Here is a 25,563-nt window from a genome sequence, read left to right on the forward strand (position 1 = left end):
GACTGTTTTGACTGTCTTTGGATGCTGTTGGGTATTTTTTCTCAGCAAAATGAACTCCTGAGCTCCCTGGGCATGCAATCCTTATTGATCCCCTACTTTGGCTTGCAGATAAGTTCCACTCTGCTTTGTGTCCTAGGCCCTTAGACACCCTTAGACATCAGCATTTAACTCCCCCAGATATTTTTCATAGAATCATAGAATGGTTAGAGTTGGAAGAGATCTCAAAGTTCATCTAGTTCTAACCTCTGTGCCCTGGGCAGGGGCATCTCCCACTAGACCAGGCTGCTCAAAGCCTCATCCAGCCTGGCCTTGAACACCTCCAGGGATGGTGCAGCCACAGCTTCTTTTTACTATGAGGGTGGTGAGACACTGGAACAGGTTGCCCAGGGAAGTTGTGGCTGCCCCATCCCTGGAAGGGTTCAAGGCCAGGCTGAATGTGGCCTTGAGCAACCTGCTCTAGTGGGAGGTGTCCCTGCCCATGGCAGGGGGGTTGGAACTAGATGATCTTTGAGGTCCCTTCCAACCCAAACCATTCTATGATTCTATGATTCTATGATTCTCTGGGCAACCTGTTCCAGTGCCTCGCCACCCTCATTTTTCACTCACGGTGCCCAAGTGGTATGTGACTTGACCATTCTGTCCGTCTTCCCCTTCTTAATGAGGGGACTTAGTAAGAGACAGAGACAGAAACTACACACAGAGACAAGCCTAAAGCCTGCTCCCTTCTGCAATGAAAAAAGCTAACGATATGTCAAAGGATGAGCTGGTAAAGGCAGCCTCTGCCCAGCAAGGCAGCCAGGATTAGCATCTTCCCACTGCAGGATGAGTGTAACCGACAGCTCTGCGAAGGAGAGGACACCGAAGGGAGAAATGCCTGCTGACAACTTGCTTGTTCACCAGCCTTCCTCAGAGGTGCACACACGCCGAGCGCTTTCATGTGGTTTTCAACCGCCTCCGTTCCCCTTCCAGGCAAAATCCTTATTACTGACATCTCTGTGTGAAGAGGGTTTGGCTGTGCGTATCAGAACGTCATTAAATATTTGGTTTAATAACTGCCAAGGCGGCTGCCTCAGCATTGTGCTGGAGTTCGTGTTTCTGGCTCTGTCTTGGGAGCAGTTAGTGGAGCCAGGAGTGCTGTGAGCCACAAAGAGTGTCTGCAGAGCGGCGTCTCCTTGGCAAAACTGCTCTGAGCAGGGGACACCTAACTCCTGGGTCGTCCTTCTGGGTGATTTACTCTACGACCTCCTGTAAGATGCTTACCTCAAGAAAATTTAACTTCTGCAGGTGCCCAGTGATCCTGTGGGCAAGTCTTTCATCTTTTCAGACCCTCCCCGGTTCGTCTTGCAGAGGTGATAATAGCGAAGAGAAATATGTCGTTGCTCGTGGAGGGTTGAGAAACTGCGGTCTTGGGGGCTGTAGAAATCCTTCAGCTGGAAATACTATTCAGGAAACAAGCTGAAATTGCAAAGCCCTGGGTGTTACAAGATGTCACTCAATTTATGGGATTATGCAGCGTTCTGCAAGTGCTTTATACCTTTCCAAAGGTGGAAACCTGTTTGGTGAATCCAAGACCCTTCAAGCCAGGGCAGAAGGAACGCAAAAGGAAATTTCACAAATGCTCTTCTTTGATTTCCTTTTTGAACAAGCTTTTCTGAAAATAGATAGTGACACTCATATCAGGAAAGGTTTCAATCAACTTGGGCTACACAGTTAGACTTTAATGTGTTCATATATTTATCGCCGTACAGATCACAGAGTCTTCATGGTTGGAAGGGACCTTTAAGATCATCGAGTCCAACCATACACACCAAAAAAAACCCCAACCCAACAATCTCAGGCACTAGAGCATGCTCTGAAGTGCCATGTGTACATGTTTCTTAAATACCTCCAGGGATGGTGATGCACGCGTGTGCCTGTGCTAGTATGTCCCCTCTGAGCTTTGCACCGGGCTCTGTAGCAACTTGAAGAAGCAAATAGTGTGTGAACTCAGCTCTGATGTGATTTATTCAGTATCAGAGAGGTTCAGGACGGGAAAGCATTTCATTCCTCCCCGGTGGTGTGCGCCGGATTTTTCTTCACAAGTCTCTGCTCTGATATTTTGCCTGCTCTGCTTTGAAATAAGTTAAGTGATTAGGCCTCTACGGCTTTCTTAGGGGAAGACTTTTCCTCAGCCTTATTTGATCTCCGGATCCAGACTAAACATTCCCTTTCTCATTTCCCTGCCCACCTCCCCCACTATTTCCACATAAATAATCCCTCTTTATCCCTAGCGTTTCATTTGCAGGGATTCATGTAATAAGCACAGATTTTTGCTGGGTTTCCTTGAAAGCTGCACACTGTGGCCTCATTTCCATCCTCCTTAAGCGATTTGCAGAACAGGGGGAGATGGAAGCTGGTCCTGAATTTTTGGCCAAATTGGGCCTCGTTACCTTCATTTACAGGGACTTGTGAATGTGATGGAAATCAATGACAACTTTGGCCACTCAGTGTCTTTGAGAAATCACATCACCTATTTGGTGAGTGATTTGAGCAGCTTTTTGAATGTTGGGGGGGGGGAATAATGGTTTGACTTTGAGCTCCCAAGAGTGTCTTTCATGATGACCAGGTGTAATGCTGGGACTGATCCTTCTCCTTGGAGGCTACACCTTGTGCATAGTCCATTCAACATGGTCCATTTTGACTCAGTAGATTATCAAGGTGCCCCTGCCTGATACATTTCTTTGATTACCTCTAGATCTTTGTGTTTCATTAAATATGTCATTATCCAGATAACCTAACAGAGCTCATGACACCCAGTTTGGATGTTGGACTCTTACCACCAGCTTTTAAATTTTTTTTCTCTCCAGAACAATAAGGGAGGTGTCATGTTCGTACACCGTTCATCAAAAGCTTTGGCTTTTGAAAGAGGAATGTCATACAGAAGAGCTGGAATGAATGATTTTGCTTGTTAGGGAACTTGAGGGGTTAATATTGATATTAGTGCACACAATATGCAAAACAGCAAAGCATTATATGGGATTTATTTTTGAAAGGGTAGAGAATGAACCACAAGGGCAACTCTCCTGTGCTACCATAAGCTTTTGTTGCACGGGGCGTGAGGAGGGGACATCTTCCTGAAAGATTATTTTTCCCTTTCTTCTGCAGAAGTAGCAAACTGAATGCATGGCTCTCTAGGGAAAGATCACTGTTTTGTGTAATGGAAGGCTGTCTTCAAAATAGTCCCTTCTGGACTTGTTCTTTCCCAACATAGTAAGAAAGGAGAGTGATAAAACCCCGTGGAGCAGCTCTCTCGCTTTCCCCACTGTATAACAAATTTAACTTTCAGATGGCAAAAGACAATCTCACTCTTAATCTCTTTTCAGCATCCTTTCCCATACTTGCATAAGAAATAACATTTTTTTTCACTCATTTTCCAGCTGCTGCTGATTCACAGACCCTCAGATACTGTGATAGAAGGTCCGCTACAGATATTTCCAGTGGTAGCACACAGAACTGTGGTGGCTTTATGTAATCTCGGCATGTTTTTCAGACACAAGATGTCCTGGCCTGCCGAGTTTGAGAGAGCTGCCAACAAAAAGTGTCTGCAGCTGGGGTCAGTGGGAGGCTAAATCCGAAAAAACAAAATCGGAGATGGATGTAGTGTGTCAGCAAAGACCCTTTCGCTGTACTCTATTGATTGTTTTGTGTTGATTCCTTAGGTTTTGTTTTTTTTTCCTGTTGTCGCTGCCATCTAATTTAAGACATTGCCGTTAAATTAAAAGGCGTGATTGACTGGCATCTGAGACACATCGCAGCTGTCAGCTGCAAAGATAAACTCCGGATCAGGATGCAAATCTTTCCAAAGATCAAGGGTGTTTGGACGAGGCGTCTAAGTGGAGCTCTCTGAGTTAATTTGTAGTAGGAAAGACCTATTCTTTTGGCGTCTCTGCTTAAGATTCAGAACAAGAAATACCAGATATGAGCTTGTCAGTTGATTCTGACCATCTTGAAATGTTCTCCATTTAGCTGTGGAGAATTAGAATGCATTGGGTCAGCTTAGCGTGAAAAGTAATTTGTTTTAGTACGTGATCATGATAAGAACTGACTGAGGAGGATCAAAAAGCCCTTTAGAAACTGGATTTAAGGCATCCCTTTAATGACAGTTTTCATGGAACCCAAAACAGTCCCATGAGAGGCAGCCTCACGTGGAAAAGCCACCTTGGCAAAAATCATGCTAAGGGCTAGGACCATTCTCAAAAAATAAAAAAAAAAAAAACCAAGTTAAAACTTGTTATGTGATTGAGATGTTAGCTGCTGGTTGTGATGGGAATCACTGGGGCTGGAGGTGTGAGCCACAGCTACTCCAGTTAAAGGGAATAAAGGGCAAAGAGAGACAGGTCTGCAGTTCTGCAAGGCTGTAGCCAAGTTAAGTGAGAAGGGGTTGGGTATGTGACCTTCCCAGGAATCAGTGCCTTTGAAAAGCAAAATCCTTCATAAAGCAGTTGCAGCAGACTCATTATTTCTGGATTTAGGACAGATGGCAACTCAACTGGCATCAATCAGCAGGGTGCAGCAGTTCTTTGAGAGCTGGTGAAACGGGACTCCAGGAGTAAATGGCACTGTCCTCATAGGGTCCCATTAACTTCAGTGGGATTTTGCGTTGTATTTGGATGGTTTATTCCCTTCCCGGCATCAGCGAGGTTTCCTCCAACCCCATGGATGAAATGTAAAAAGGGGCAGAGCAGGGAATTGTGCAGCAGATAGGTGAGAATAAACATTTGCTGAAAGATGGGAAGTCCATGAGGGTTGTTGGAGCTCAAAAAGTCACTCCTGATGAACTGAGTGGTGGTTCATGTGTGCAGTGACAAAGTCTCAGTAGTGTCTCTACTGAGTCAGTAGTGCCACCTCTTTCCAGCAGCAAGATGTTTTCAGGTGGTGGGCGGAAGAGCCACGTGTTTTACTCATGGCACAGCATTTTTTTCCCTCTCAAAGGTGGGATGGGTATAACTTCATATAATAGGCCCTTAACCGCTTGTTTACAGCACCACTAAAAAAGACAAATCACTTGAAACAGTGAGTGACTAGACCCAGGAAAAGAAGGGAGATTTCAAAAGGTTTATCTGACAGCCAATAAACAGGATAAATAACATGCAGTATTTCATTTGTCAGGACCATGGGACAACCTGATGATAAAAAAGGACTACTCCATAAAGTGGGGAATACCTTTGTCTTGGCTATAAATGCCTGTGTTGATTTAATAAGTGTTCTGGTACTTCTCTAGCTTCCCTTTAGTACTCACAAATGGGATGGAAACTGAGGAATAAGGAGAGGAAGGGAGTTATCTGTGCTCAACCTCATAAAGAGGTATCATTCCCGTTAGAGGTTTGAGATCGTAATGGTTTTTATCTTATTTTGAATGGTTCTCCCATTGCTGAGGATAAACAGAGTAAGAAGAAGTCAAAGACTGGAACCTGTGCTATCCCCAGTTCTTTCCTGTAGTGAGACTGGGCAGAAATACATATATTTCTATATATTTTTAGGGGTTTAATGTCATCATAATAAGTTACATTCTGAAAGGCAGACCTCTTTGAATACGCCATCATCAAACTGGGAACATCATGATAATGACAATCAGTTTGGGTAACCAGTCTGAATTTTGCTTACAAACACAACATTAAGTGACCTTTCAAAACACTGGAGCAGTTATGCATTTTGACTCAAAAAACATCCCAAGCAAATATATCCCAAGCCTAGCCAAGGCTTGTGTGGAGTTGCTTTCTCCCTTCCCCAGCCTCACTCCTAATCTCCATGGGAGTGAGAGTAAAGAAGGACATCCTTAAAAGGGCACGAAAAGAGCTGATTAGCTCCTGAATGTGTCTGGTTACAGATATCCTATCGATCAGGTCAAACAAGACATCAGGATACCTGCTATTATGCCAATGGCCTCTCTTGTAACTGAAACACAACCTGTCTCCCCTCAGGAGAGAGGAAAGCCAAGCCTATTTCCCTATGCTGTTCAGAAAAGGAAAGTGACTTTCAAGGGCCAGACAGTCTTCTTCAAGGTTAAATATTTATTGTGTGCAGATAACAGCTCCATCCTCCACACTGCTGTTAGGATCCGGGCACCTTGCTGGCAGGTTCACTCGCCTGCCTTTCCATCCTGCTTTATTTTCCTACATTATTCTCATTATTAAGTATCTAAGCAGCTTCCACTGCACTCAGAAGTGTGACTATTCCTAAGCATGTGTTTATTTTCACTCTGTCCTGGGAGCAACAGTTAGAGCACAGCCAGTCTGGTGGTATTAGAATATGAACTCACAGGTTCGTGCTGTGGAGGTCGATGAGTATCTGCCCATCCCTGTGCAAAGAGGGTGCCTGGTAATGCCCATATATTCTGACCTGGTACCTAACTGGACTGTTGAGGACCTTCAACAGCCCAGGTTATCCAGACATGGCTGGTGTCCTGCCTAGGATGTGTAGGGAGCAGCAGAACCCACATCTCAGAGGACAGCTGTGATCTCCATTGCCAATAAATAGCAATACAGGAAGGCTGGGTCAGTTGAAATGGATCATTTGCAGCTCTGAAATCTCTTAATTTTGGTGGAAAAAAGAAAAGGAAGGTTGTTTCATTTTCATTGTACAAAGCAGCATTTGTTTTTCTCCTGATGTTTCCTCTCTCTATAAAACTGTATCTTTAGCTCATTATCTTTATCTGCGCCTGAGCGTGGCACAGAGCTGAATTTCTTGGACCTGAAGCATCTCCAAGGGTAGCTTTGGGTAATGAGCAAATGCACAGCAGGAAAAGCAGCCATCTGAAAGTGGTCGCCTCTGTGATGAAGGGCCACCCCTCCTCCTTCCCATGAGGTGGGCAAAGGATGGAGCCAAAGTGCTCACCAGCTGTTAGAAGGGGGGGCCTATTACAGAGCAGGTTTTAGCAGGCCAATGAGGAGTGAAGTGACCACTGAGAGATGTGACAGCTTATCCATCACTTGAAGAGCCTGGATGATCCCTTGCTGTCTTTTTACAATGCAAACCCAAGCCTTGCTGGGCTCCCCACATGTGCCTTGCTCAAGGCTTTGGCCAGTGTGTGGGCAAGCCAGTTTGAGATGGTTTTAATGTTCCATTGTGCCACCTATGTTTATGGACATCCCACCAGGGCTTGTTCTTGGCAGCAAGCTGAAAAGATGCAGCATGGAGAAGGCTGCAGAGGCTCTGTGTTTCCCTTCTGCAAGTGGCAGGATCAGCCCTGCAGCAAGAAGATTGTTGGTTCCATCAGCTTTCACGGTTGTAGCTGGTGGTACAAGAGGGAAAGCTCATAGATTTCTCCCCATGGGTGCTGCAAGAGTGCTGGAGGGGGAATATCATTCAACCACCAAAGATGTCCTTGAGAGTGATGCCTCTCTGTGGCTGATAGTATCAGCAGTGGGGAATAAAGTGTCCTTTTGGGGACGAGTGGGTGCTAGGACCCCTACCCTTCCCTGCTCCCTTGTGCTGTCTGCTCATGGGCTTGTGTGTTCGTATGGGGGGGAAGGAGGAGGAAAGACAACCTCACCAATGCTGGATGTGTATCTTGAAGTGTTTTTTGCAAGTGCCTTCTGGGGTTAGGAACCAACAGAATGCAAAATGGGCACAGGGTCTTCTCAGAGTAGAGGACCTATTTGCCCCCAGCAAGCAAAGGAAGAGCTGGACTAGTTAGAAATGGGGCAGGGTTTCCAGAAAGGCAAAGTCCCTGTTTAGAGATAAGGAACAAGTGAAAAGAAGTCAATGAAAAGACAATGTTTCTCCCTTCCCCTTCTATGTCTTGACTTTCTGGGCTACCCCATGATGTCTAGTCCTACACATTCAAAGACACCCCAGTCTGGGGGCTTGGCTGTGGGTACATTGTAGGGTGTGCTGGGCCAGCAGTTCGTGATGGCCCAGCACATCATGAACACCTTGGCTTCCCGGATGCTGGGCTCTCACCGAAGCTGATGGGGCTTTTCTGGATTTTGCCCAGGTGGTTGGAACCCGTGGTCGGCTTGGGGTGACTGCACCAAGGACTGCGGGGGAGGCCTGCAGACCCGCATGCGCACCTGCAAGCCCCTTCCCAATGAAGGTCTTGTCTGCGAGGGAGTCCTGGAGGAAGGACGGCTGTGCAATAGGAAGGCGTGCAATAGTAAGTGGAGGCATGTTCCTTTGCACGCGCGCGTGAGCGGGTCGCTCTTCTCAGGAGGAGCCTGGCTGTGGTGCCATAAATGATGGAGGATGCTCTAGAGGCATGGTGAAACCGCCGAGGGTCTGTGTGGGAGCAGCAAGCCCAGGGGAGCATGCGACTTTTCGGCTGTGCATGGCCCTGCCCTTCCCTGCCTGTCTCGCGGTCACGCATGCACACGCACACGTGCTGACACATGTCCTCCCACACACACCTGCAGATCTAGCCCTTTGCCCCAAAGAGTAAGGGGTTCATCTATAGGAACCTATAAGCAGGCTTATATCAGGTATTCATACGCTAGTGGTAAATCTGTCACCGATAGCAAAATATACACCCCTAAAGGCATTTCTTTGATAGTTAGAAGCTCTCTCCCAAATAATTAATGCATGCAGATAAGAGAGATGTTAAACTTTTGGCTTAGTTCACTTTCCCAGACAAAAGCAGTGTTGCTGTTCCTTTCTTTTATGAAATGAAGCCTTCAGTGCTAAGATGTGCAGAAATATCTGGCTGACAGAAAAAAAACAGGGCTTGAGCAAGGCAAAGGTTTTGGTAGATCCTCCACTCTCTTTTGGTAATGCAGGCTCTGTCCAGGTCCTCTTCTCCAGAGGGCAGGGGACAAATTGTCATCACCAGTCAGCAGGGAGATACTGGTGGGTGGAGCTGGTGACCTGCAGGCCTTTCATTCCCAGGGCTTCTTTTGGATTAGCTGAGCAGAAAGGGGGATGAAGAGGAAAAAAACAACAGCAGAAGCAGCTCAGCCCAGCAAATGCAAGCAAATGGCTGATTATAATTATTCCCTTCTTTTTATTTCAAATTCATAGTGGAGAATGTTTGAATAACTCCTCCGACTAGTCAAATAACTAGGGAAAGTTCAGCTGTCTTCAAAGGCAGGGAAGTATCTCCTGATAAAGGGGAAGTTCAAATAAAGGGACATAAATATATTCCTCTAATAAGAGCTAAAATGATTTCATGCATTTTTTACTACTTCCATAAATTTAAATCATGTTGCAATTAGGCTTTTTTCTTCTCTTTTTTTTTTTTTTTAATGAAACCTTCTAGTATATTGAATTTCATCTCCTTGACTCACAGTTGCTAATTTCCCTCTGAGCTTCGCCCACACTAGGGAAATTTAATCTATGTCCCCCACACTTATTGGTGACTTTGGAGTTGTATCACAGCCGTGGCCTGGGGCAGTGAGGGTAAGAGTGCCTCTATCTGTGGGCAGGGACCTGGAAGCTGGAGGTGAAAGGTGTAGGACTTGAGTGCTCCTGAATGGAGCTAGAGGAAGGGCCATGGCAGTCTTGGTGGATAATTCTGTGAAGGAAAAGAAGGTGGAGATGGGTAGAGTGTGGGTGGGTAGACGGGGCTCTATGGGTGTGGCGATTCTTTGAGCGTGGGGACACATGAGACCACAGGGAAAGAAACTCCTTAGAGTGCCCCTCCTGTGCTGGACAAACAAGGGAGGGGACCCAGCTCCCCAAACTCTCTTTGTAGGACATCTGTCCCCATTCCTAACCATCTTCAGAGCCCTCCATGGGACCTGTTCAATTCTTTCACATCCGTTTTGAACTGGAACTGTCCAGACTGAACACAGTTTTCCAGGTCCAGCCTCACCAGCACTAAGCAAGGGGCATAACACCTTCCCTTGTTCTGCCCCAGGGCTCAAAACTTTGCTCTTCTTCACGATAGATCTCCTGAGGTGGCCGTGGCAAAGAGAGATGAAGTGGAATGATGGGCAACCATGGAGCCTGGAAGTCTGGGTTGGGTTTCCAGCTCCACTTATTGCACAAATTGATCTATCCCTTTGAAATGAATAAGTTAATTCTGATTAATTCTCCCAAGGGCCTCTTTGCAGACAAACTGCCAAGCCCCATTGTGATGCCTTCAGGGAAGATATGAACAATTTATCTTTCAAGACTTGCTCACGTACATCTTGAAGTCTGTGTCCTACCTCAAGATAAACCTCTATCTCTTCATTTCTACCAAAGGCTCTGAACTTTCTCCTCACTGAATCTGTCCCTCATTGCCTTTGCAGCCATGTAAAGGTTCATGCAAGAGATAGCTGAGCTTTTGACCCAAGAAGGGCTTTTAATTTTTTTGCACATATTATTTCCTTCTGTTTATTGTGATCTGCACCAAAAGCTGAGAGGATTTAAAGGTAGAATATAAATCCTTCTGTTTTAAATGTGTCACTGCTATTCTCATCCTGACTTTTGCTCATAGATTTGTTAGGAATGAGTAGCGTGTTCATTCTTCCACTTGAACTGTTATTTTCCTAAGTGTTCATTATACATTGCAGTTAAATAGATTCTAATTCAGGGTTTTTTTAATTAAAATTAAAAAAAAAAAAAAAAAAAAAAAAAGAAAGGCAGGGACATGCTCTCTAACTTCACTAATACAGAGATTTTGGATGCTGGAAGTCACTAAGAGGAAGGGACTGAAGCTAACCACTGTTACTCTCCCAAAATAGCACCTCTTATTACCTCTGTTAGAGGAGTGCTGACCTAAATGGGCTAATGGTCTGACTCAGTATGACATTTATTCTGTCCTTACATTTTGCAAATTTACCCCAGTTTGAAGTGAATGGTCTTTCAAAAAATATTCTTGGTCTTTTAAGATTTCTTCTCCTTCTTTTCAGTAACCACTTCAAACCTTTACTAATAGAACCTGAGCCTAGAATAAAGATTATTTCCAAATAAAAATAAAAAAAAAAAAAAAAAAAAGAGAACTGGACAGAAGAACATCTTTATCTTGAATTGTGCAGCATTTCAGCAGCTGGTAATAATACCTGACTAGCTCTCCGTGTATTGTGGAGTAGCTGAGACCTTCATTTTCTACTAGAAAACAAACAAGAAAAAATGCTCTTTTCCTTGACCAAAGGGCCTTCTATAATCCTGATAAAAGAGCGAAACAAAACAGGGATGAGCGCTCTGAGGTTTTCTTCTTTGCTGTGGAGGTAAACTGAAATGTGTCCAAGGAAACTAATACCACCACTGAAAAATAAAATCAGTTGCTGGCCAAGCAAGTTAGGTTAGAATAACAAAGAAATCATGACCACCTTCAAAACAAGGGTAAGCCCTTCATTTTTCTTTAATTTCTCCTTCCTTTCTTCTGCCAAAGTGGCTCATAAGCTGATGGATGATTAGGAAGAGTGTTTTAGTTGTATATTTGGGTCTCCAAGAGCAGGGAGAGTTCTGAGTCTGATACTGTGTTTGGGAAAGGTTCTCCTTGGGAATAACTTTGAGTGTGCCACTCAGCTCCCTGGAGCTGCTGAGATGAACTTTTGTGGAGAATCTGTGAGGGCTTCATTTGTTTTTTTATTTTGCCTGTCCATGACAAATGTGTTAGAGTTATCTAAACTGTCTTGTCACTGAGCTCCTCCCCCAGGGGGACCTTCTCTAGGTCCTGCCATCCTTCCTCTTCTAGAGCTGCCACAGGTGGACCTTCAGCAGGTGTCAATAATGGGAATAGTGGCTCTCAGCCTTTCCAACAGGTGTGACTTCTGGCAGCTTGGTCACTGAAAAATAGGTATAGCCACGTGGTTCCCAGAGATAAGTCTTAACATGCTGTCTGGAGGCCATAGTGTTTGAAATCACTGCACAGGGAAGGCTGAATGACTCCAGAGGTGGCACTTGTAGGTGGGCTTTATGTTTTTCTAATTGCTCGGACCACCATCTCTGCTGTTTCTTGTAATGGAATCTCTTGCTTGATGATCTTCATCTGGCTGAATTTCCTCAGGGATACCTACCCAAGGCCAACAGCAAGTGAGCCAGGTAAGTTATCTTTATGGGAAAAACCCAAAGCTGTGAAACATTGAAGAAAGCCTGTAACGAAAGCTCGTCTCAAACTGGAAAGGAAACTTTGTCTGGAAACAGCAGCTTGTCTTAGGCAGAGCCTTTTTTCATGGCAGCTGTTCAGCTCAAGAGACATGATCTGAAGGACAACATTCAATGTTTGTTGTAACTCTGATTTTCCCTTGCTGGAGGCAAAGGATCCGGTGATATCCTCTTCTCCGGCACAGACAGGGGAGATTTCCTCCATCTGTTGGATTTGGCCAGGAGCTTCTGTTTCACAGAGGGAGGAAAAAAAGCCAACCTGAGTGTGGTGGCAAGTGCTTGCAGAGAAGCTCTCCAGGTCCACCCCCTTTGGATGGAAGGGGACACCTGTTGTTCTCTGGTAGCCCCTCTTGACTGTGTGGTGCTAAAAGCTGTGGTTGCTTACAAGCTGGCATGCCAAGAGTCCTGGTGTGGAGGCTGGATGGGCAGCATGGCAGGACAATATCCAAAGCAGAGGAGGGATGTCACAGGCCTGACCCTGGCGCTGGAATTCGGCAGTGACGGAGAAATGCAAGAACAATCAGAGATGTAGGCAGCCTGCATTTATTCCTGGGGAATGAAAATCGGCAGAGGAGCCAGCTGAAATCCTGCCATCCCATCTGGCAGAGGCAACGCAAAACCATCTCTGACATTTATGAATATGCAGATTGGGCAGATACGTCTCCCGTTGGCTGGGAACGGGATGGCTGCATCCTACCCTCAGGTGTAGAAGTGTGACACCAGTGCAGTCCCATCAATCCACGCTGGATTTCCAGCATCAAGCAAGTTCAGGATATAGCCCTTCAGCTGTGTAACTGCTAGTGGTGTGAAGAAATGCATGTTCCACATGCCATTCAATAGACTGAGCCTCAGCCTCATTCTCTGCCGCCCCTGATTTTCATTAAAAATAGCCTTTTTGCTGCAACCACCGAGCTGAAATATCCTGTGCGTGTGTGAGAGCATCTTCATTCCCTGCAGATCCGGCTAGAATTCATTGCAAGCTGAAAGAGCACCTGGTCCTATAGGTACCTGCTGCTGCCTCCAGAGACTTCACCCAGTCCCCCCTTTTAATGGTGGTTCAGACCTTTTGTATCCGAGGGTCATGCACCTCACCCGGCGACATTTTCACAAGTCTCTGATGTTCAAACCAAAATGCTTTGGGCCATTTCCTTAAGCTATTTTATATATCTGTTTATATCTATAAGTTATTTTTATCTATATCTAAGCTATATAAGCTATTTATATCTATAAGCTATATTTATATCTATAAGCTATTTTATATAGCTAAATTGCTATATATCCAAGTGGCCTCCAAAATGACCCTCTTCTACATCTACTGAGATCTTGGTTGTTTGGGGTGGTTAGTGATTCTGCCCTCCTCACTTTTACTCCTTTAGCAGTTGCTAGATGCCCCTAAAACTCCATAACCAACACTTTCTCCTTTGTATTTAGTGCTCTGAGAGACATTTTCCCCTTTCAACTGTTTTTCTTAATCATCCCTTTCCACTCCTTGCTCTGGTCCACCCTTTCATTCCCACCAACCCAGGTTGCCTGAATGATTTTCATGATCCTGCTATTTTCTTTGCCTCTCCTGTTTAGGGGACGAGTATAGAGGAAAGAGTTTGCAGCTCTGGTGAGACACGCTTTGCCTACACCACTGCAAAGTCTCTGCATTCATTTCCCCCCCCCGCCCCGGTTGTGTTGCAAGGTGCTGTCTGACATCTTACATGTTCTCATTAGAAGTGTTGGTCACCTCCTTCCTCTTCCCACTACTGCCAGCGTTGCAAGATCATCCTCTCCATCCCCATCTGAGCTACGTTATTGCATAATCTCACTTGCTTGCCTTCGCTTGGAATTGAAATACCTCTGTGTTTCAACCCCAAAGGGCATTATTTCTCTAGCCCTCTTGCTAGGTTCTGCGAGGTGCTGGGAATTTCAACATTGTGCCATCCTCACAGTATTTATACAGCAGAGATGTAAATCAAGTCTAGGTCTTCCTTTGATCCTGGAATAATTCTTCTCTACTAACCCTGCTGTGGCAAGCGGCTGCTGAAATCCAACCAGTTCCTTACTACCTTTATTTTGTGGCTTCCACCCCATAAATTCCAGCTGCATAAAACCCACAGAAAAGCATCCCTTGCACCACCTTTGCCCTGTGCATAAGGGACCTGGCTTCTCCCTGCTTTGTCCAGACTCACAGCTGATTTTTTGCATATATTCAAGGCAACTGTCCAGGTTAAATCAAAGCCATGCTGTGTGTTAAACGGAGACAGACCTGCTTCTCTGCAACACCTTCTCCAAAGGAGAGGGAGCCTGTCTGCTACAATGGAGCAACTCCAGCATGAGTCTGGAGGCAGTCCTTGCTGGGGGAGGCCAGGGCAAGCTGGACGGGTCACACAATAGCCACTACACCTGATTACCTTTAATTAGGATGAGTAACAGCAGCACAGGCTTGTCATATATCTGTCAGGGACCAAAGGAAATCTTCAAGACCAGGAGATAACGATAGCACGGGGCCCAAATAACTGGTGAGAGGAGGTCCAGGATGCCAAGGCTGCATTTAAAACTTATTTTGCTCTTTTATCTTTCCTTCCTTCATTCTGTCCTGCTTCCTGTCTCTCTGTCCATCCATCCATGCTCACTGGCTGCTTCTGGGATATTCAGTCTCAAGTTTTCCTCGTCACTTTCCTTGCTCTGGACAGCTGACAAAGCCATCCAAGCTCCACATCTACCTCTTGTTGCCCAGGCCTTGTTTCTGTTTTTGTAGTCTGAAGAAATCTCTGGGAAGCCTTTGGGATTTACTGCAGATGGAGATTTTTTTTTGTGTGTTCTTGTAACTTGTATGCTTTCATGAAGAGACCTTAAATCAGAGCATGGGTGTAGCCACAACGGGTGGTGGATACGGAGCAGGGTTTGTGATGTGTCCCAAATATGGGACTAAATTAACCTGTCCCCTAAGCAAGCTCAAGGCACTGGGTATTGGAAAAGTAGTTAGAGGTTGGCATTTTTAAAAAATTGAATCTCAATCAGGAAAATCCCATGACTTTGTAGTTATTAAAAACTTAGGATTTGGGCCCTTTTTATTCCAGGAAAGAGCCAGACAAAATCAAGATGTATGCAAATATCAGGATATTGGTAATCCTGATGTCCACCTATCGATGCCTTTCCCTTGATGATGGCAGGCTAGTGACTGCCCCATCCTGTCCCCTCCAGGTAGCAGCCTGCAACCAGTTGGTGCTGGGAAAGTTTGGAGAAGTTGGCGTGGTGAGTTTCTAGGTTCCTTACATCCTGCTTTTAGGCAACAGTAATGGGAAATAATATAATTTCACAAACTAGATGGGGCTCTTCCGTGAACCAAGCTGCTGAATATGAAGTCTGGCTCCTGGCAGGGACTCTCTGAATCATTCCTCCCTCCTCTGCTTTCCCTTTTTAGATGGCAATAAAGACTCATGCCACCACACTGAAGCTTCATTAACCTTTATTAATTTTCTCAAGGTTCCGGGATCAAATTTGTCACCATTTCATCTCTTGGCAGTTTGTACTTCTTGAAAAGATGTCTGACTGTTTTACCTCCTCGGAGGAAAAAGATCCTCTGTCTGGTCCTTGCTGTTTGGAAACAAATTGGTTGCCAGATCACAGATTACTGGGGCTCAGCTCTGCTCTCTGCCATTCTGCATGACTCCATTGGAGTCAGCTGAGCTCTCCTGATTCACAGCAGGCAGTACTGGTGGGCGGGATTTGGTTGCTGTTGCTTGGTTGTTTCTCTGTTTACTAGGACGTGCACATGTCAGGGCTGCAACATGCCCAATAACATGTAGAATGGAAATTTTCTCTTCCCCCGTCGCAAATCCAGGGCTGACCCACATGGGATGCAAATGCGAAGCTGGCAGAAGTGTGGGTTTGGAAACAACAGGGGTGTTTGCTGTCCATCAGGAGTTAAAAGCCTTTACTTTACAGTAGATGCATTATTTACCTTCTGATCTCAACATCATGGTCTTCAGTGGGAGATTTTTCAGTTAGGACACCACGGTTAGGAGCTTTGATCATTCTCATGAGTTGGAAAGGTGCCCGGCCGTAGCTCTGTTGGCAGATAAGTGACTTTGTTGATACCAGACCTTCATCTCTCCTTGTTGCTGGTTGTAGGATAGAGTCTGTGAAGGAGACATCCTTTTGAGCTATCCCTTTCCTTTTCACCTGCCTGCTCCACTCACCATTTTCTGGTTACTCTACAGAGCATTGCTAAGTAGATGTTGGTTGCAAGGCAGAGATTTTCACCAAAAGATACTGCCAGTCATCCCCATAGATCTCGAAACACTGCTAGGGATGGTGGGATTCATTGTCAGCGCATCTGAAAAGGTTAAATCCTCCACAACTACAGCAAAGAGTGCAGACACCCTAGAAATTCATCGCAATTGATTAAGGACCCAGCACAAGGGATCATATTCTGCGCGGTCCCGAGTCTCAATGATAAACAAGGGGTTGAACTGCCAGATTGAGTCTCACAGGTTGGCTCAGTGCTAAAGCCTTGGGGACTTCTGGTGGCCAGGGGTGCTGGGGTTGGAAAGCAGGTGATCGTGTCAACCGAACGTTGCAGGTCGCTGTTGTTTATGCGTGTAACCTTTGTAGTGAAAGATCTTGCAGAGTGAACCAAGGTGTATTTACATGACCCATTACCTTGCCATAGCCAATGGACGCTATAATTCCAGAAGCCAATCGCTGAGGTCCACAGATAACAGAAAGCGAGAGGACACTGACGAACTGCAGCACTACGGGTACCCCGCACCTCAAATAGGTAAGCTCTGACCTACCACAACAGCCTCTGGAGCTGGCACACTGCCTGGGCACTGCACTTCCCGGCTGGGCTGGGCTGACTGCGTTGACTCGCTTTGCTGTTTCAATCACCCAGCTAATTAACTCTTTTCCTCCCAGCTTAGCGTGGGGTTTATCCGACAAGTCACGCGCTGGGCAAACAGTCATCACTCAGTCTTTCCTCATCCCGTTGTCCTCCAGGGTTTTGTGTTGTTGCCATTAGCCAGAGAAGGCAAAAAAGGCTTAGATGCAAAGCCCTAACCAGCCCATGCTTCTCACAGACCGCTTCTCATCACCCTGCCTACTTCTAAATCACTGCTTCGTCTGAACTATCTAAACAGCCATGGTTCATTAAGCCAAAGCTGACCTTACTGCGATACAGCCTCTTTGCTGATGTCCATGTCATGCCTTCCCATTGAGCGTAGAAGGAGGTGTGCAGGGTGTGATGGGGAGAGAGCAGCAGGTGCTTTCTTCTCTCACCGGGTCTTCAGTGTTGTGCAAGGACTTGTACTTGGTAGGTTCTGCAGCTGGACCTTCTGCCCTCCTGCAATAGGAGGGGAATAATATGTAGTAATATTGGAGAGTGTGATATGGGAAAATGGGAGTGAATTGAAGCTAGGTATACACCAGCTCCAGTCTGGAGAAGGTTTGTGCTCTCCCCCCACAGCTGTCTTTCATTGCAGGAGCTGAATGCATCATGGGTCTTGGGCAACGCAAGGTGTGCGAGCCCTGGCTACAGGTTAAAATCAGTGCCCAGGGACTATGAAGACAGTCTGAGAGAGTTAGGAGTGCTCAGCCTGGAGAAGAGAAGGCTCCAGGGAACCCTTATAGCACCTTCCAGTACCTAAAGGGTGTCTATAGGCACTATGATTCCATGATTCTGTGATTCTATGACCTTGCAAACAGTTTGTGCTCTAGAAAGGCTTCAGACGGGTGACTCAAAGAGCCAGAGCTGTGAATTAGGTTAAAAGGGAGAGCGGGTTGTATTCTGGTGTAAATTAGCTGTGCTCCATCCAGCCCAGCAGTGTTCAGCAGTGAACATCCTCAGGAAGCAGCGCCATGCTATGAAGGTTTTGAGGGTGATAGGGCAATGTCTGGGATTGGGGCTTTCAATACAAGGCAGGAAACAGTCTGAATTGCCTTGCTACCCTGTACTGAGCCTGCTCCCTCTGATGGGAGCAGTTCTGCTGCCTGAAGGATCACTGGCAGTTGGCAAAAAGCTGCAGGAGAGGGAGGGCATTTGCCCTGCTGTAACCTGGTGAAGCTGAGCTCAACCTCTCAGTCACACATGTTCAAACAGAGGAGAAGAGAAGGCACTCCAAGGCAGGTCCCATGATGTCCTCTGTTGTTCTTCCTCTGCCTGGCGGCAGATGCTTCCCTGGTGCTTTGTTCCAGCCTGTAGCTCAGCCATCAGGTTTATAGCTTGGCATGTCTTCCTGCCGTGCAGCTGGATACCGCATCTGGGCCCAACGACATCTCTATTAACTCCCTGTCGTCGTAGCCACTGCTGTAGCATGGTTGACTTGGGCTGTGGTATCCCTGAGTGCAGCATGGGATGGGAGACCCAGCCAGGAAGATGTGCGTTGCCCTGACATGAGATTTCCACAATCCTGCTTTTGCCCCAGGAGCAGCAACAGCATCCAGGTTGTTCAAGGACGTGAGGATGGAGGAGATGTAAAGACCAGACAGAAGATACAACCCAGGAAGGGATTTAGAGGGAGTTTTTAGCTGGGGATAGCAAGGCAAAGGCCAGGTCTTCCCTAACAATCCATACAGTTTGTAGGGGATAAGTTGTTTCACATCCATTCAAGGCCTGGAAAAATATGAACTACAGAAAAATAGCTGTAAGGACAAGGGATGAGGGGATGTCCCTGGGTTGCTGAAGGCTGGTATTTGCTTCTGCCCATCCTCAGCAGCCCTGGTGCCCAGGTCCTGTTGGCCCACAGGCTCTGGCACAGTCCTGCTCTCAGCTGCGGTGCCGCCGGCTGCCTGCGTGTCTCTCCCAGCAATAGCACAAGAGGGAGACCCAGCCCAGCATGTCTCTGGCACGGGCTTTCCCAGCTCAGCCCACAGGCTGCTTCCAGAAGGTCTTTGCCAGCATCGGGATGTGAGCGAAGAAGCGGTTGCACGTGGCGAGATGTCGGATTGACAGATGATACCCCCCCCCAAAAAATAGGGATGCTGGCGAAGGGATGACAGCGACGTGCCGCTCCATTAGTGCCGAGGGAGGAAGTGTCACGGAGAAGCTGCAGGCACTGACGGGGACTCCACAGCCAGCTGAGCTCTCTGTAAGGCCAGCTCAGTTACTTTCAGGGCTGGCCAGGTGCTGGAAAGGATCCTGAATTGCAGTGCTAGATCCCCGTGGAGTGATGCCCGGCATTTTTCCTTCTGTGGCACCTGCTGGATCTTCTCCAGCTGTAGGAGAGGTGCCACAGCTGCCTCTGTGGGAGCAGAAAGCCCTGCAAAAGGCCATCTTCCCACCTGAAGTGGGGTTCTCGTTCCTGCAAACTCCTTTGGGACACTCCTCTTAATCCCCAAAATAGCCTGGTACATCACAGGACTAATCAAAAGGTCAGTCCTGCAGAGACATCTGTCTACAGGCAGCAGTCATGATGGATGGCAGTGAATGACCCCTTGTCCTCTGCGGGTGAAGACCAATTTGGTGGAGTGCATCTCTGGCAGGTGTTTACATGACAGCACTGAGCTGGTTTAGGGGGCTTTCAAACCTGATGAGCATGGTAGACTCTTGCCCCTGTATCAAAATTCAGAGCCAGGATCCACTCCTGGGGTAAATAACTGGAAGATATTGCATCCAGTAATTTGTATTTGTTGCAGTCTGACCCACAGGAATGCAGAAATTCTTCTCATCTTCTGGGGTAAATAACTGGAAGTAATTTGTATTTGTTGCAGTCTCACCCACAGGAATGCAGAAATTCTTCTCATCCACAGTTTTGATGATCGGCAATATTCTGCTTCTCTTGGGTGGAGGATGAGAGAGCTTGTCCTGATGCCTGAGAGCATCTCAGAAATGGGTCTGGCATGGTTTGAAAATCAGTTGAATTTCTCCTAAGTTTAAGTCTAGACTGGACACAGTGCCCCAGTCACCCAGGCTGAGAGAAATTTCTTAGTGCAAAACTAGACCAAACCCAAAGGAGTAACCAGCACTTGGAAAAGAAACTATATTATAGATTTAAAAATCAGGGATTGGTGAAATGTGAGAGATGATAATTGAGGAGTTTTACCTCTGATCATAGACATTTCTACTGTGAAAGGGCAAAGGCCAAAAATAATAAAGAAGGGGAAAGAGGCAGAAGAGACTGAATTTGGGTCAAAGATGCCATTCATTCATCTAGTGACACACTAACTCTTGTCTGAACATAGAGATTGTAAAATCACAGAGCCAGGTCTGAGTGGGGAAGGGATGGGATGGCAGGTTCTCCAAGCCATGAATTGCTGATGGAGGAGGCCACCGTGTCTCTGCAGGTTTCCTCCATCCCACCTCTGGCCTCTCAGAAAGACTTCTGGGCACAAGCCAGTGGTGTTTGACTACCAAGAAATGCCAGGTCCCTGCCATTGAGGGAATTGCTGCTGCTGGATGCAGCATTGGGGAAGTTGTTAAAGGTCCATGGAGGGGGTCCTCTGAGCAATCCAAAGACATCGTCTGTTGGTGCAGCATCCAAGTAGGCTAGGTAGCAGGAATGGTTTGGGGGCCAAAGAGGTATCTCCTGAACTCTGGGCCACTTTGGATGGCAAACGATACCAAAAGGTAACTTGCTGGTGGTGAACTCAGAGTATCACAGGACTGTCTGTCTGCCAGAGACAGTTGAGGTCCTTATTGGAAAAGCATTAAAATTACTATGGAAATTCAGATCTCTGTATAAATCTAATGTTGAGAAACAGGATATGGGAGCAATGTTTTCTTGAAGGTCCTAGGCCTCAGATCACACTCCGTCTCCTACACATCCTGGAGAAAGACCAACGGTCCATAACATTTATCTAACTGGAACCAGCTGGGTAGATTAATGCAACAAATTAAAGCAAAAATTAATTAATTTGCAATTAATTAAATGCAATTAATTAAAGCAAAAGCAAGGTGAAACAGTATTGAGCAACTTTGGCTTAATGAACAAAAGTAGTTATGTCTCATGATACTTGTTGTAATGGCATGGGTGAGGTGGAGAAAGACTCACCCTTACCTCCACCTCTTTTTGACTCCAGCCAGTAGACGAAGGAATGAAAACCCTCCCACTTTACATCAAGGACAGGTCTTCCTCTACACTTTTCCCCTCCAGCAGGTTGATTCATCAGCCTCCAATTAGCGGGCACACTTTTAACTACCTTTAACCAACTGTCTGAATGACTGGAGACATTCAAAGTAGATGTGCTGAAAAGCAATAACGACTAACACAGATAACTATCAAAAAGCCCAATAAGCAGATTGATGAGAGCTATAAACACTTGAAACCCTGCATAAAATTTCACTGCACATGGAAAACTCCCCTTATGATATTCGTAAATAAATATACCACCTTGAGGAAGAAGTCAGACACGTACAACTTTAGGTCAGCTGCGGTAGGATTGGGCAGTTTGGTCGTTTGCAACCCTTACAGTCCCCATCACAGTTCCTGTACTGACACCGATGTTCATACAGCTGGTTTATAACCCACACCCAGGCTGAGATCTCAAGGTGTATCAGCCCATTACTAAAGTCTCTTTCATGGTCCATGTGGTAGTTGTTCAATCCGATGCAGCATCTACTGCCCAGTTTTTTTTGGGGAATGTGGTGATGGTGCAGGAAAACACGTTCAAGTGCTGGGTGCAGCTCAAGCTGTGGCATGTTGTAACGACCCCTGAACTCATGCTTACCTGCTGCACCCAGTGCCATGGTCCTTCTAATTTTGTCCATAGCCTGCCAGATGCACCTGGTTATGATGTGACATGGTGCAGCCTGATGCTCTGAAGAATTTGCTACTAGAAGGATGCACCCCTCTGTTATGCATCCTCAAAGATGTGTTGGTGTTTATTTGTGCCATATGCCTGTGTACTATACATACCAAATGTTATGTTCTGGGTTTATTATGTGTAATTATTAGTAACACATAACAAATCTGAAAACCCAAACAATGCAGCACTCAATTAAATAAATCAGAGCAAGCTTTTGTTTTCATCTGGGGAGAAAGGCATTTTCTCAAGGATAGACTAATGCCTATGAAATGAGAGGAAAACTGTCCTTTCCCTGCCCATGTCACACTTCTGGTGACTTATCTGGAGGCTGTGGCCTGGCTGAAACATCCTTGGCATGAGTGTCTGTCGACAGGGATATTAATGACAAAGGGAATATGTCTCCTGGCTTTCTACTCCCATCTCTTGTTCAATGGGATGCTTTTATTCGCATTTCCATGAGGTAAGCAGTTGATAGGGACTGTATGATGGCAGGGAACTGCCAGCTTTGTTCCTTGTCACACGGTCAAAGCAGGTCTTCTCCACAGGTGAAGGAGATGGCAGGAGAAAGCTCTGTGGGATTACTTCAGCCAATGTCCTTCTCAGGCACTGGCTTCTTCTATTTTGTCTGCTCCTCTGCTGCCAATCTGAAGGGGTTGTGAGAAGACAGGGAAAGGAGTTGAATCCTTACAACCACTCAATTTATGGACACATTCCCTATATCTGCCTAATCACTGTTACTTAATTAGTGCTGTCTGAGTAGATGATACATATCCTAGCTCACACGGTTTGGCCGTGGCTACATCACCTCGTCATCTGTGGTGGAGCCTTCCCTTTCCAGTGCCCTGATGCTTCCACAGTGTCTTTCCCTTTTTTTGTGGGTGTGTGAGTGACAAACTCAATGCAATATCCCCCAAAAATTTTTAGCCCATTGTCAACCCTCACATTTTCTCACCAACCCCCTTGCATCCTTGCTGTCCCACATTCCACAGCTGCACAGATGGCCAGAAACTTGTGAAGCGCAACTTGGAAAGCACTGCCCTGGAGGACCCAGGACCAAGGATGCCGTGTTCTCACCTTCTGCTCCAATCCCCACAGGTGACCCCGCGGCAGAGGAGTGGTCTCCATGGAGCGTGTGTTCAACCACCTGCGGGGAGGGCTGGCAGACCAGGACGAGGTTCTGCGTGTCGTCTTCCTACAGTACTCAGTGCAGTGGCCCTCTCCGGGAGCAGAGACAGTGCAACAACTCTGCCGTGTGCCCAGGTGGGCTGAGACCTCCATGTATGCATGGGCAGGAGGGGAAGGGAGATGCACAGAGGACTGTGATATCTCCACTGTGATATCTACTTGGAGGGAGGTGTTTTTTGGTTCCTCTTCTTTCTCTTTTTACCCTAAAGCCTAGTATAGAGACCTTTGCTAGACCAAGCACCACTAGATGGGTGCTTGTTATGCATGGTAGGGACAATTCCATGCTATCTAAAGGCAATGATCACAGTACATCTGAAAGTCTGTGGCCTTTCGGGTGTTTCTAAGCATGGGGCAGGAAAGGGAAGCACCAGATGACACTTTCAGTTGCTCAGATGCCAACACTGCGCATACCATTGCAAAATCAGCATGAAAAGCTCAGGCTGCTGGTATGAATGAAGCCAGCCATCGTGTCTGTTTTCATACTCCACAGTTTTGATGCAAATGTACAGTCTGGGGAGCCTGGATATTATTTTGAAGAATTATGCTATTGAAGCAGGTGTGTTGTTCACGACTCCTGACCAGGAACACCATTGTTCAGAACAAATCTTACAATGATGAAACCACCAAGCTGTTTTCTCATGCTCTTTCCTGCATTTCCTCCTCTAATTATCTCTTATCATGCAAGATGCCTGGTGACAATGGCAAAATTTAAGTTTGAACGCCCTTTCCTGATACTGGTGGATCAGTCACTGTTAGCAACTGATGAAGGACTGGAAAAGTACCTGTTTGGTTGTTTGTTTGTTTTTTTTTTCTAAAGCATTATTGATTTTGTGTTAACTTCTCAGGTAAAGATGGAAGGGATGAAGTCCCTTAAGAGAGATCAGTACATTTTTGTACTCTAGAGATTACAGTGACTAACCTTCCATAAATAACCTGGCCAGATTAGATTAGATTAGATTGAAGAAGATTAGATTAATATAGATTAGAAGGCTTTAGATGTCTAATTCCAGGAGTTACCAATGATGGCCTGAGCACTATTGGAGCACGTTGCCCATCCCGTTTTGTTCTTCCAAGTCTCCCAAGCTTTGCTCCTGTGGTGTCAGTGATGTATGACAGTAACTAGTAGCCAAACTACAGCTTTTCTGAGAGCTTGGGAATGCATTATCCTTTGACAAGTTAATGAAAAAATGTGTTGAGAGAGGGAAATAAGGGTAAGAAGTGACAAAATTATGATGATGCTTTCCAAAGGGTAGTGGGGTTTTTTGTTCCTCCTTAGATAATTGAATCTTTTTGCTAAAAAAAATTGTCCTTTTCTCTTGGCTCAAAACCCTAAAAAAATGAGGGTCAATTAAAAGTGCATTGTGATTGATTTCAAATAGACTGGAAAGTAACAGATACTTGGTGTTGATATCAAAGCATTAAAAAATTACATGATGTTCCTCTTGCAGATTTTGGGGTTGGTCTGTTCTTGGCCTTTCCACGCTCACTTCTCACATGCTGGGTGGGAAGGTGCTGTGCTCTGTGGGCTCACTTTCTTCTCCAGACCTCCTTTGGAAAGGAAATTTACTTCTTCTTCTTTGATTGCAGTGCATGGCACCTGGGATGAGTGGTCTCCATGGAGCTTGTGCTCTTCCACATGTGGGAGAGGGTACAGGGATAGGACCCGCACATGCAAGCCCCCACAATTTGGTGGGAATCCTTGCGAAGGCCCAGAGAAGCAAACAAAGTTCTGCAACATTGCGCTTTGCCCAGGTAAGGCAGTTAGAGATTCGAAGCCTTCCCTCCTGCAGGTCTCCCCATCTCTGAAGGTGCCCACATGTAAGTCATCAAGCGGGTCTGTAGCTGTGTCAGTTGAATGAGCACACAGTCTGCACTGTCCTGAAGAGGATCCTCTATAAGGAAAAGACACATTGTAGGAGTAATCTAGAGGTGTTTTCTGGCTTATTCGGCTCAGTATTTTCTTAGGTTTGGATTTGCCCTGTGTAACAACTTATTGAGAACACTCGGTTACATGGGTTGGATTGGGACTGGCTCAGCTATCACTACTGTTTCCAAGACCTTCTTAAGCTTCTTGAAAGGCTGAGAGACCTGAGTCTGTTTAGCCTAGAGAAGACAAGACTCAGAGGGGATCTCATCAAGGCTTATCAATATCTAAAGGATGGGCATCAAAAGGATGGGGCCAGACTCTTCTCAATGACAGGACAAGGGGTAATGGACACAAAATGGGACACAGGAAATTCCATGTCAACATGAGGAAACACTTCTTTCCTGTGAGGGTGCCAGAGCCCTGGAACAGGCTGCCCAGAGAGGGTGTGGAGTCTCCTTCTCTGGAGATATTCTAAACTTGCCTGGATGGGTACCTGTCCAACCTGCTCTGGGTGACCCTGCTTTGCCAGGGAGGTTGGACTAGATGATCTCCAGAGGTCCCTTCCAACACCTGCCAGTCTGTGATTCTGTGATTCCCACTTGTTATCTCCAGTGAATGTTTCAAAGTTATTTTGCCTGACTGGGCTTGTTATTGTGTTGGAATTAATTAATAGTTCTACATCCTAGCAATATACGTGCATTAATTCATTGTATGTGCAAGTTTCCTCTGTACTTGATCCTGTTTGATTGGTGAGATGGGCTCAGAGACTCCTG

At 46.1% G+C, this 25,563-nt stretch overlaps 1 protein-coding gene across 1 annotated transcript in view; it reads left to right on the forward strand.

Annotated features, from left to right (window-relative positions):
* Nucleotides 1-25,563, forward strand: part of ADGRB1 (adhesion G protein-coupled receptor B1) — an 86,473-nt gene that overhangs the window by 34,728 nt on the left and 26,182 nt on the right. Inside the window, exons 2-5 of the mRNA XM_014965224.1 lie at nt 7,976-8,134; nt 16,670-16,777; nt 22,834-22,998; nt 24,511-24,675. Of these exons, the coding sequence (XP_014820710.1) occupies nt 7,976-8,134; nt 16,670-16,777; nt 22,834-22,998; nt 24,511-24,675 (597 nt within the window). The remainder of the gene's footprint in view (nt 1-7,975; nt 8,135-16,669; nt 16,778-22,833; nt 22,999-24,510; nt 24,676-25,563) is intronic.

This window comes from Calidris pugnax, unplaced genomic scaffold, assembly GCF_001431845.1.
Source record: "Calidris pugnax isolate Ruff unplaced genomic scaffold, ASM143184v1 scaffold41, whole genome shotgun sequence".
Lineage (NCBI taxonomy): Eukaryota > Metazoa > Chordata > Aves > Charadriiformes > Scolopacidae > Calidris > Calidris pugnax.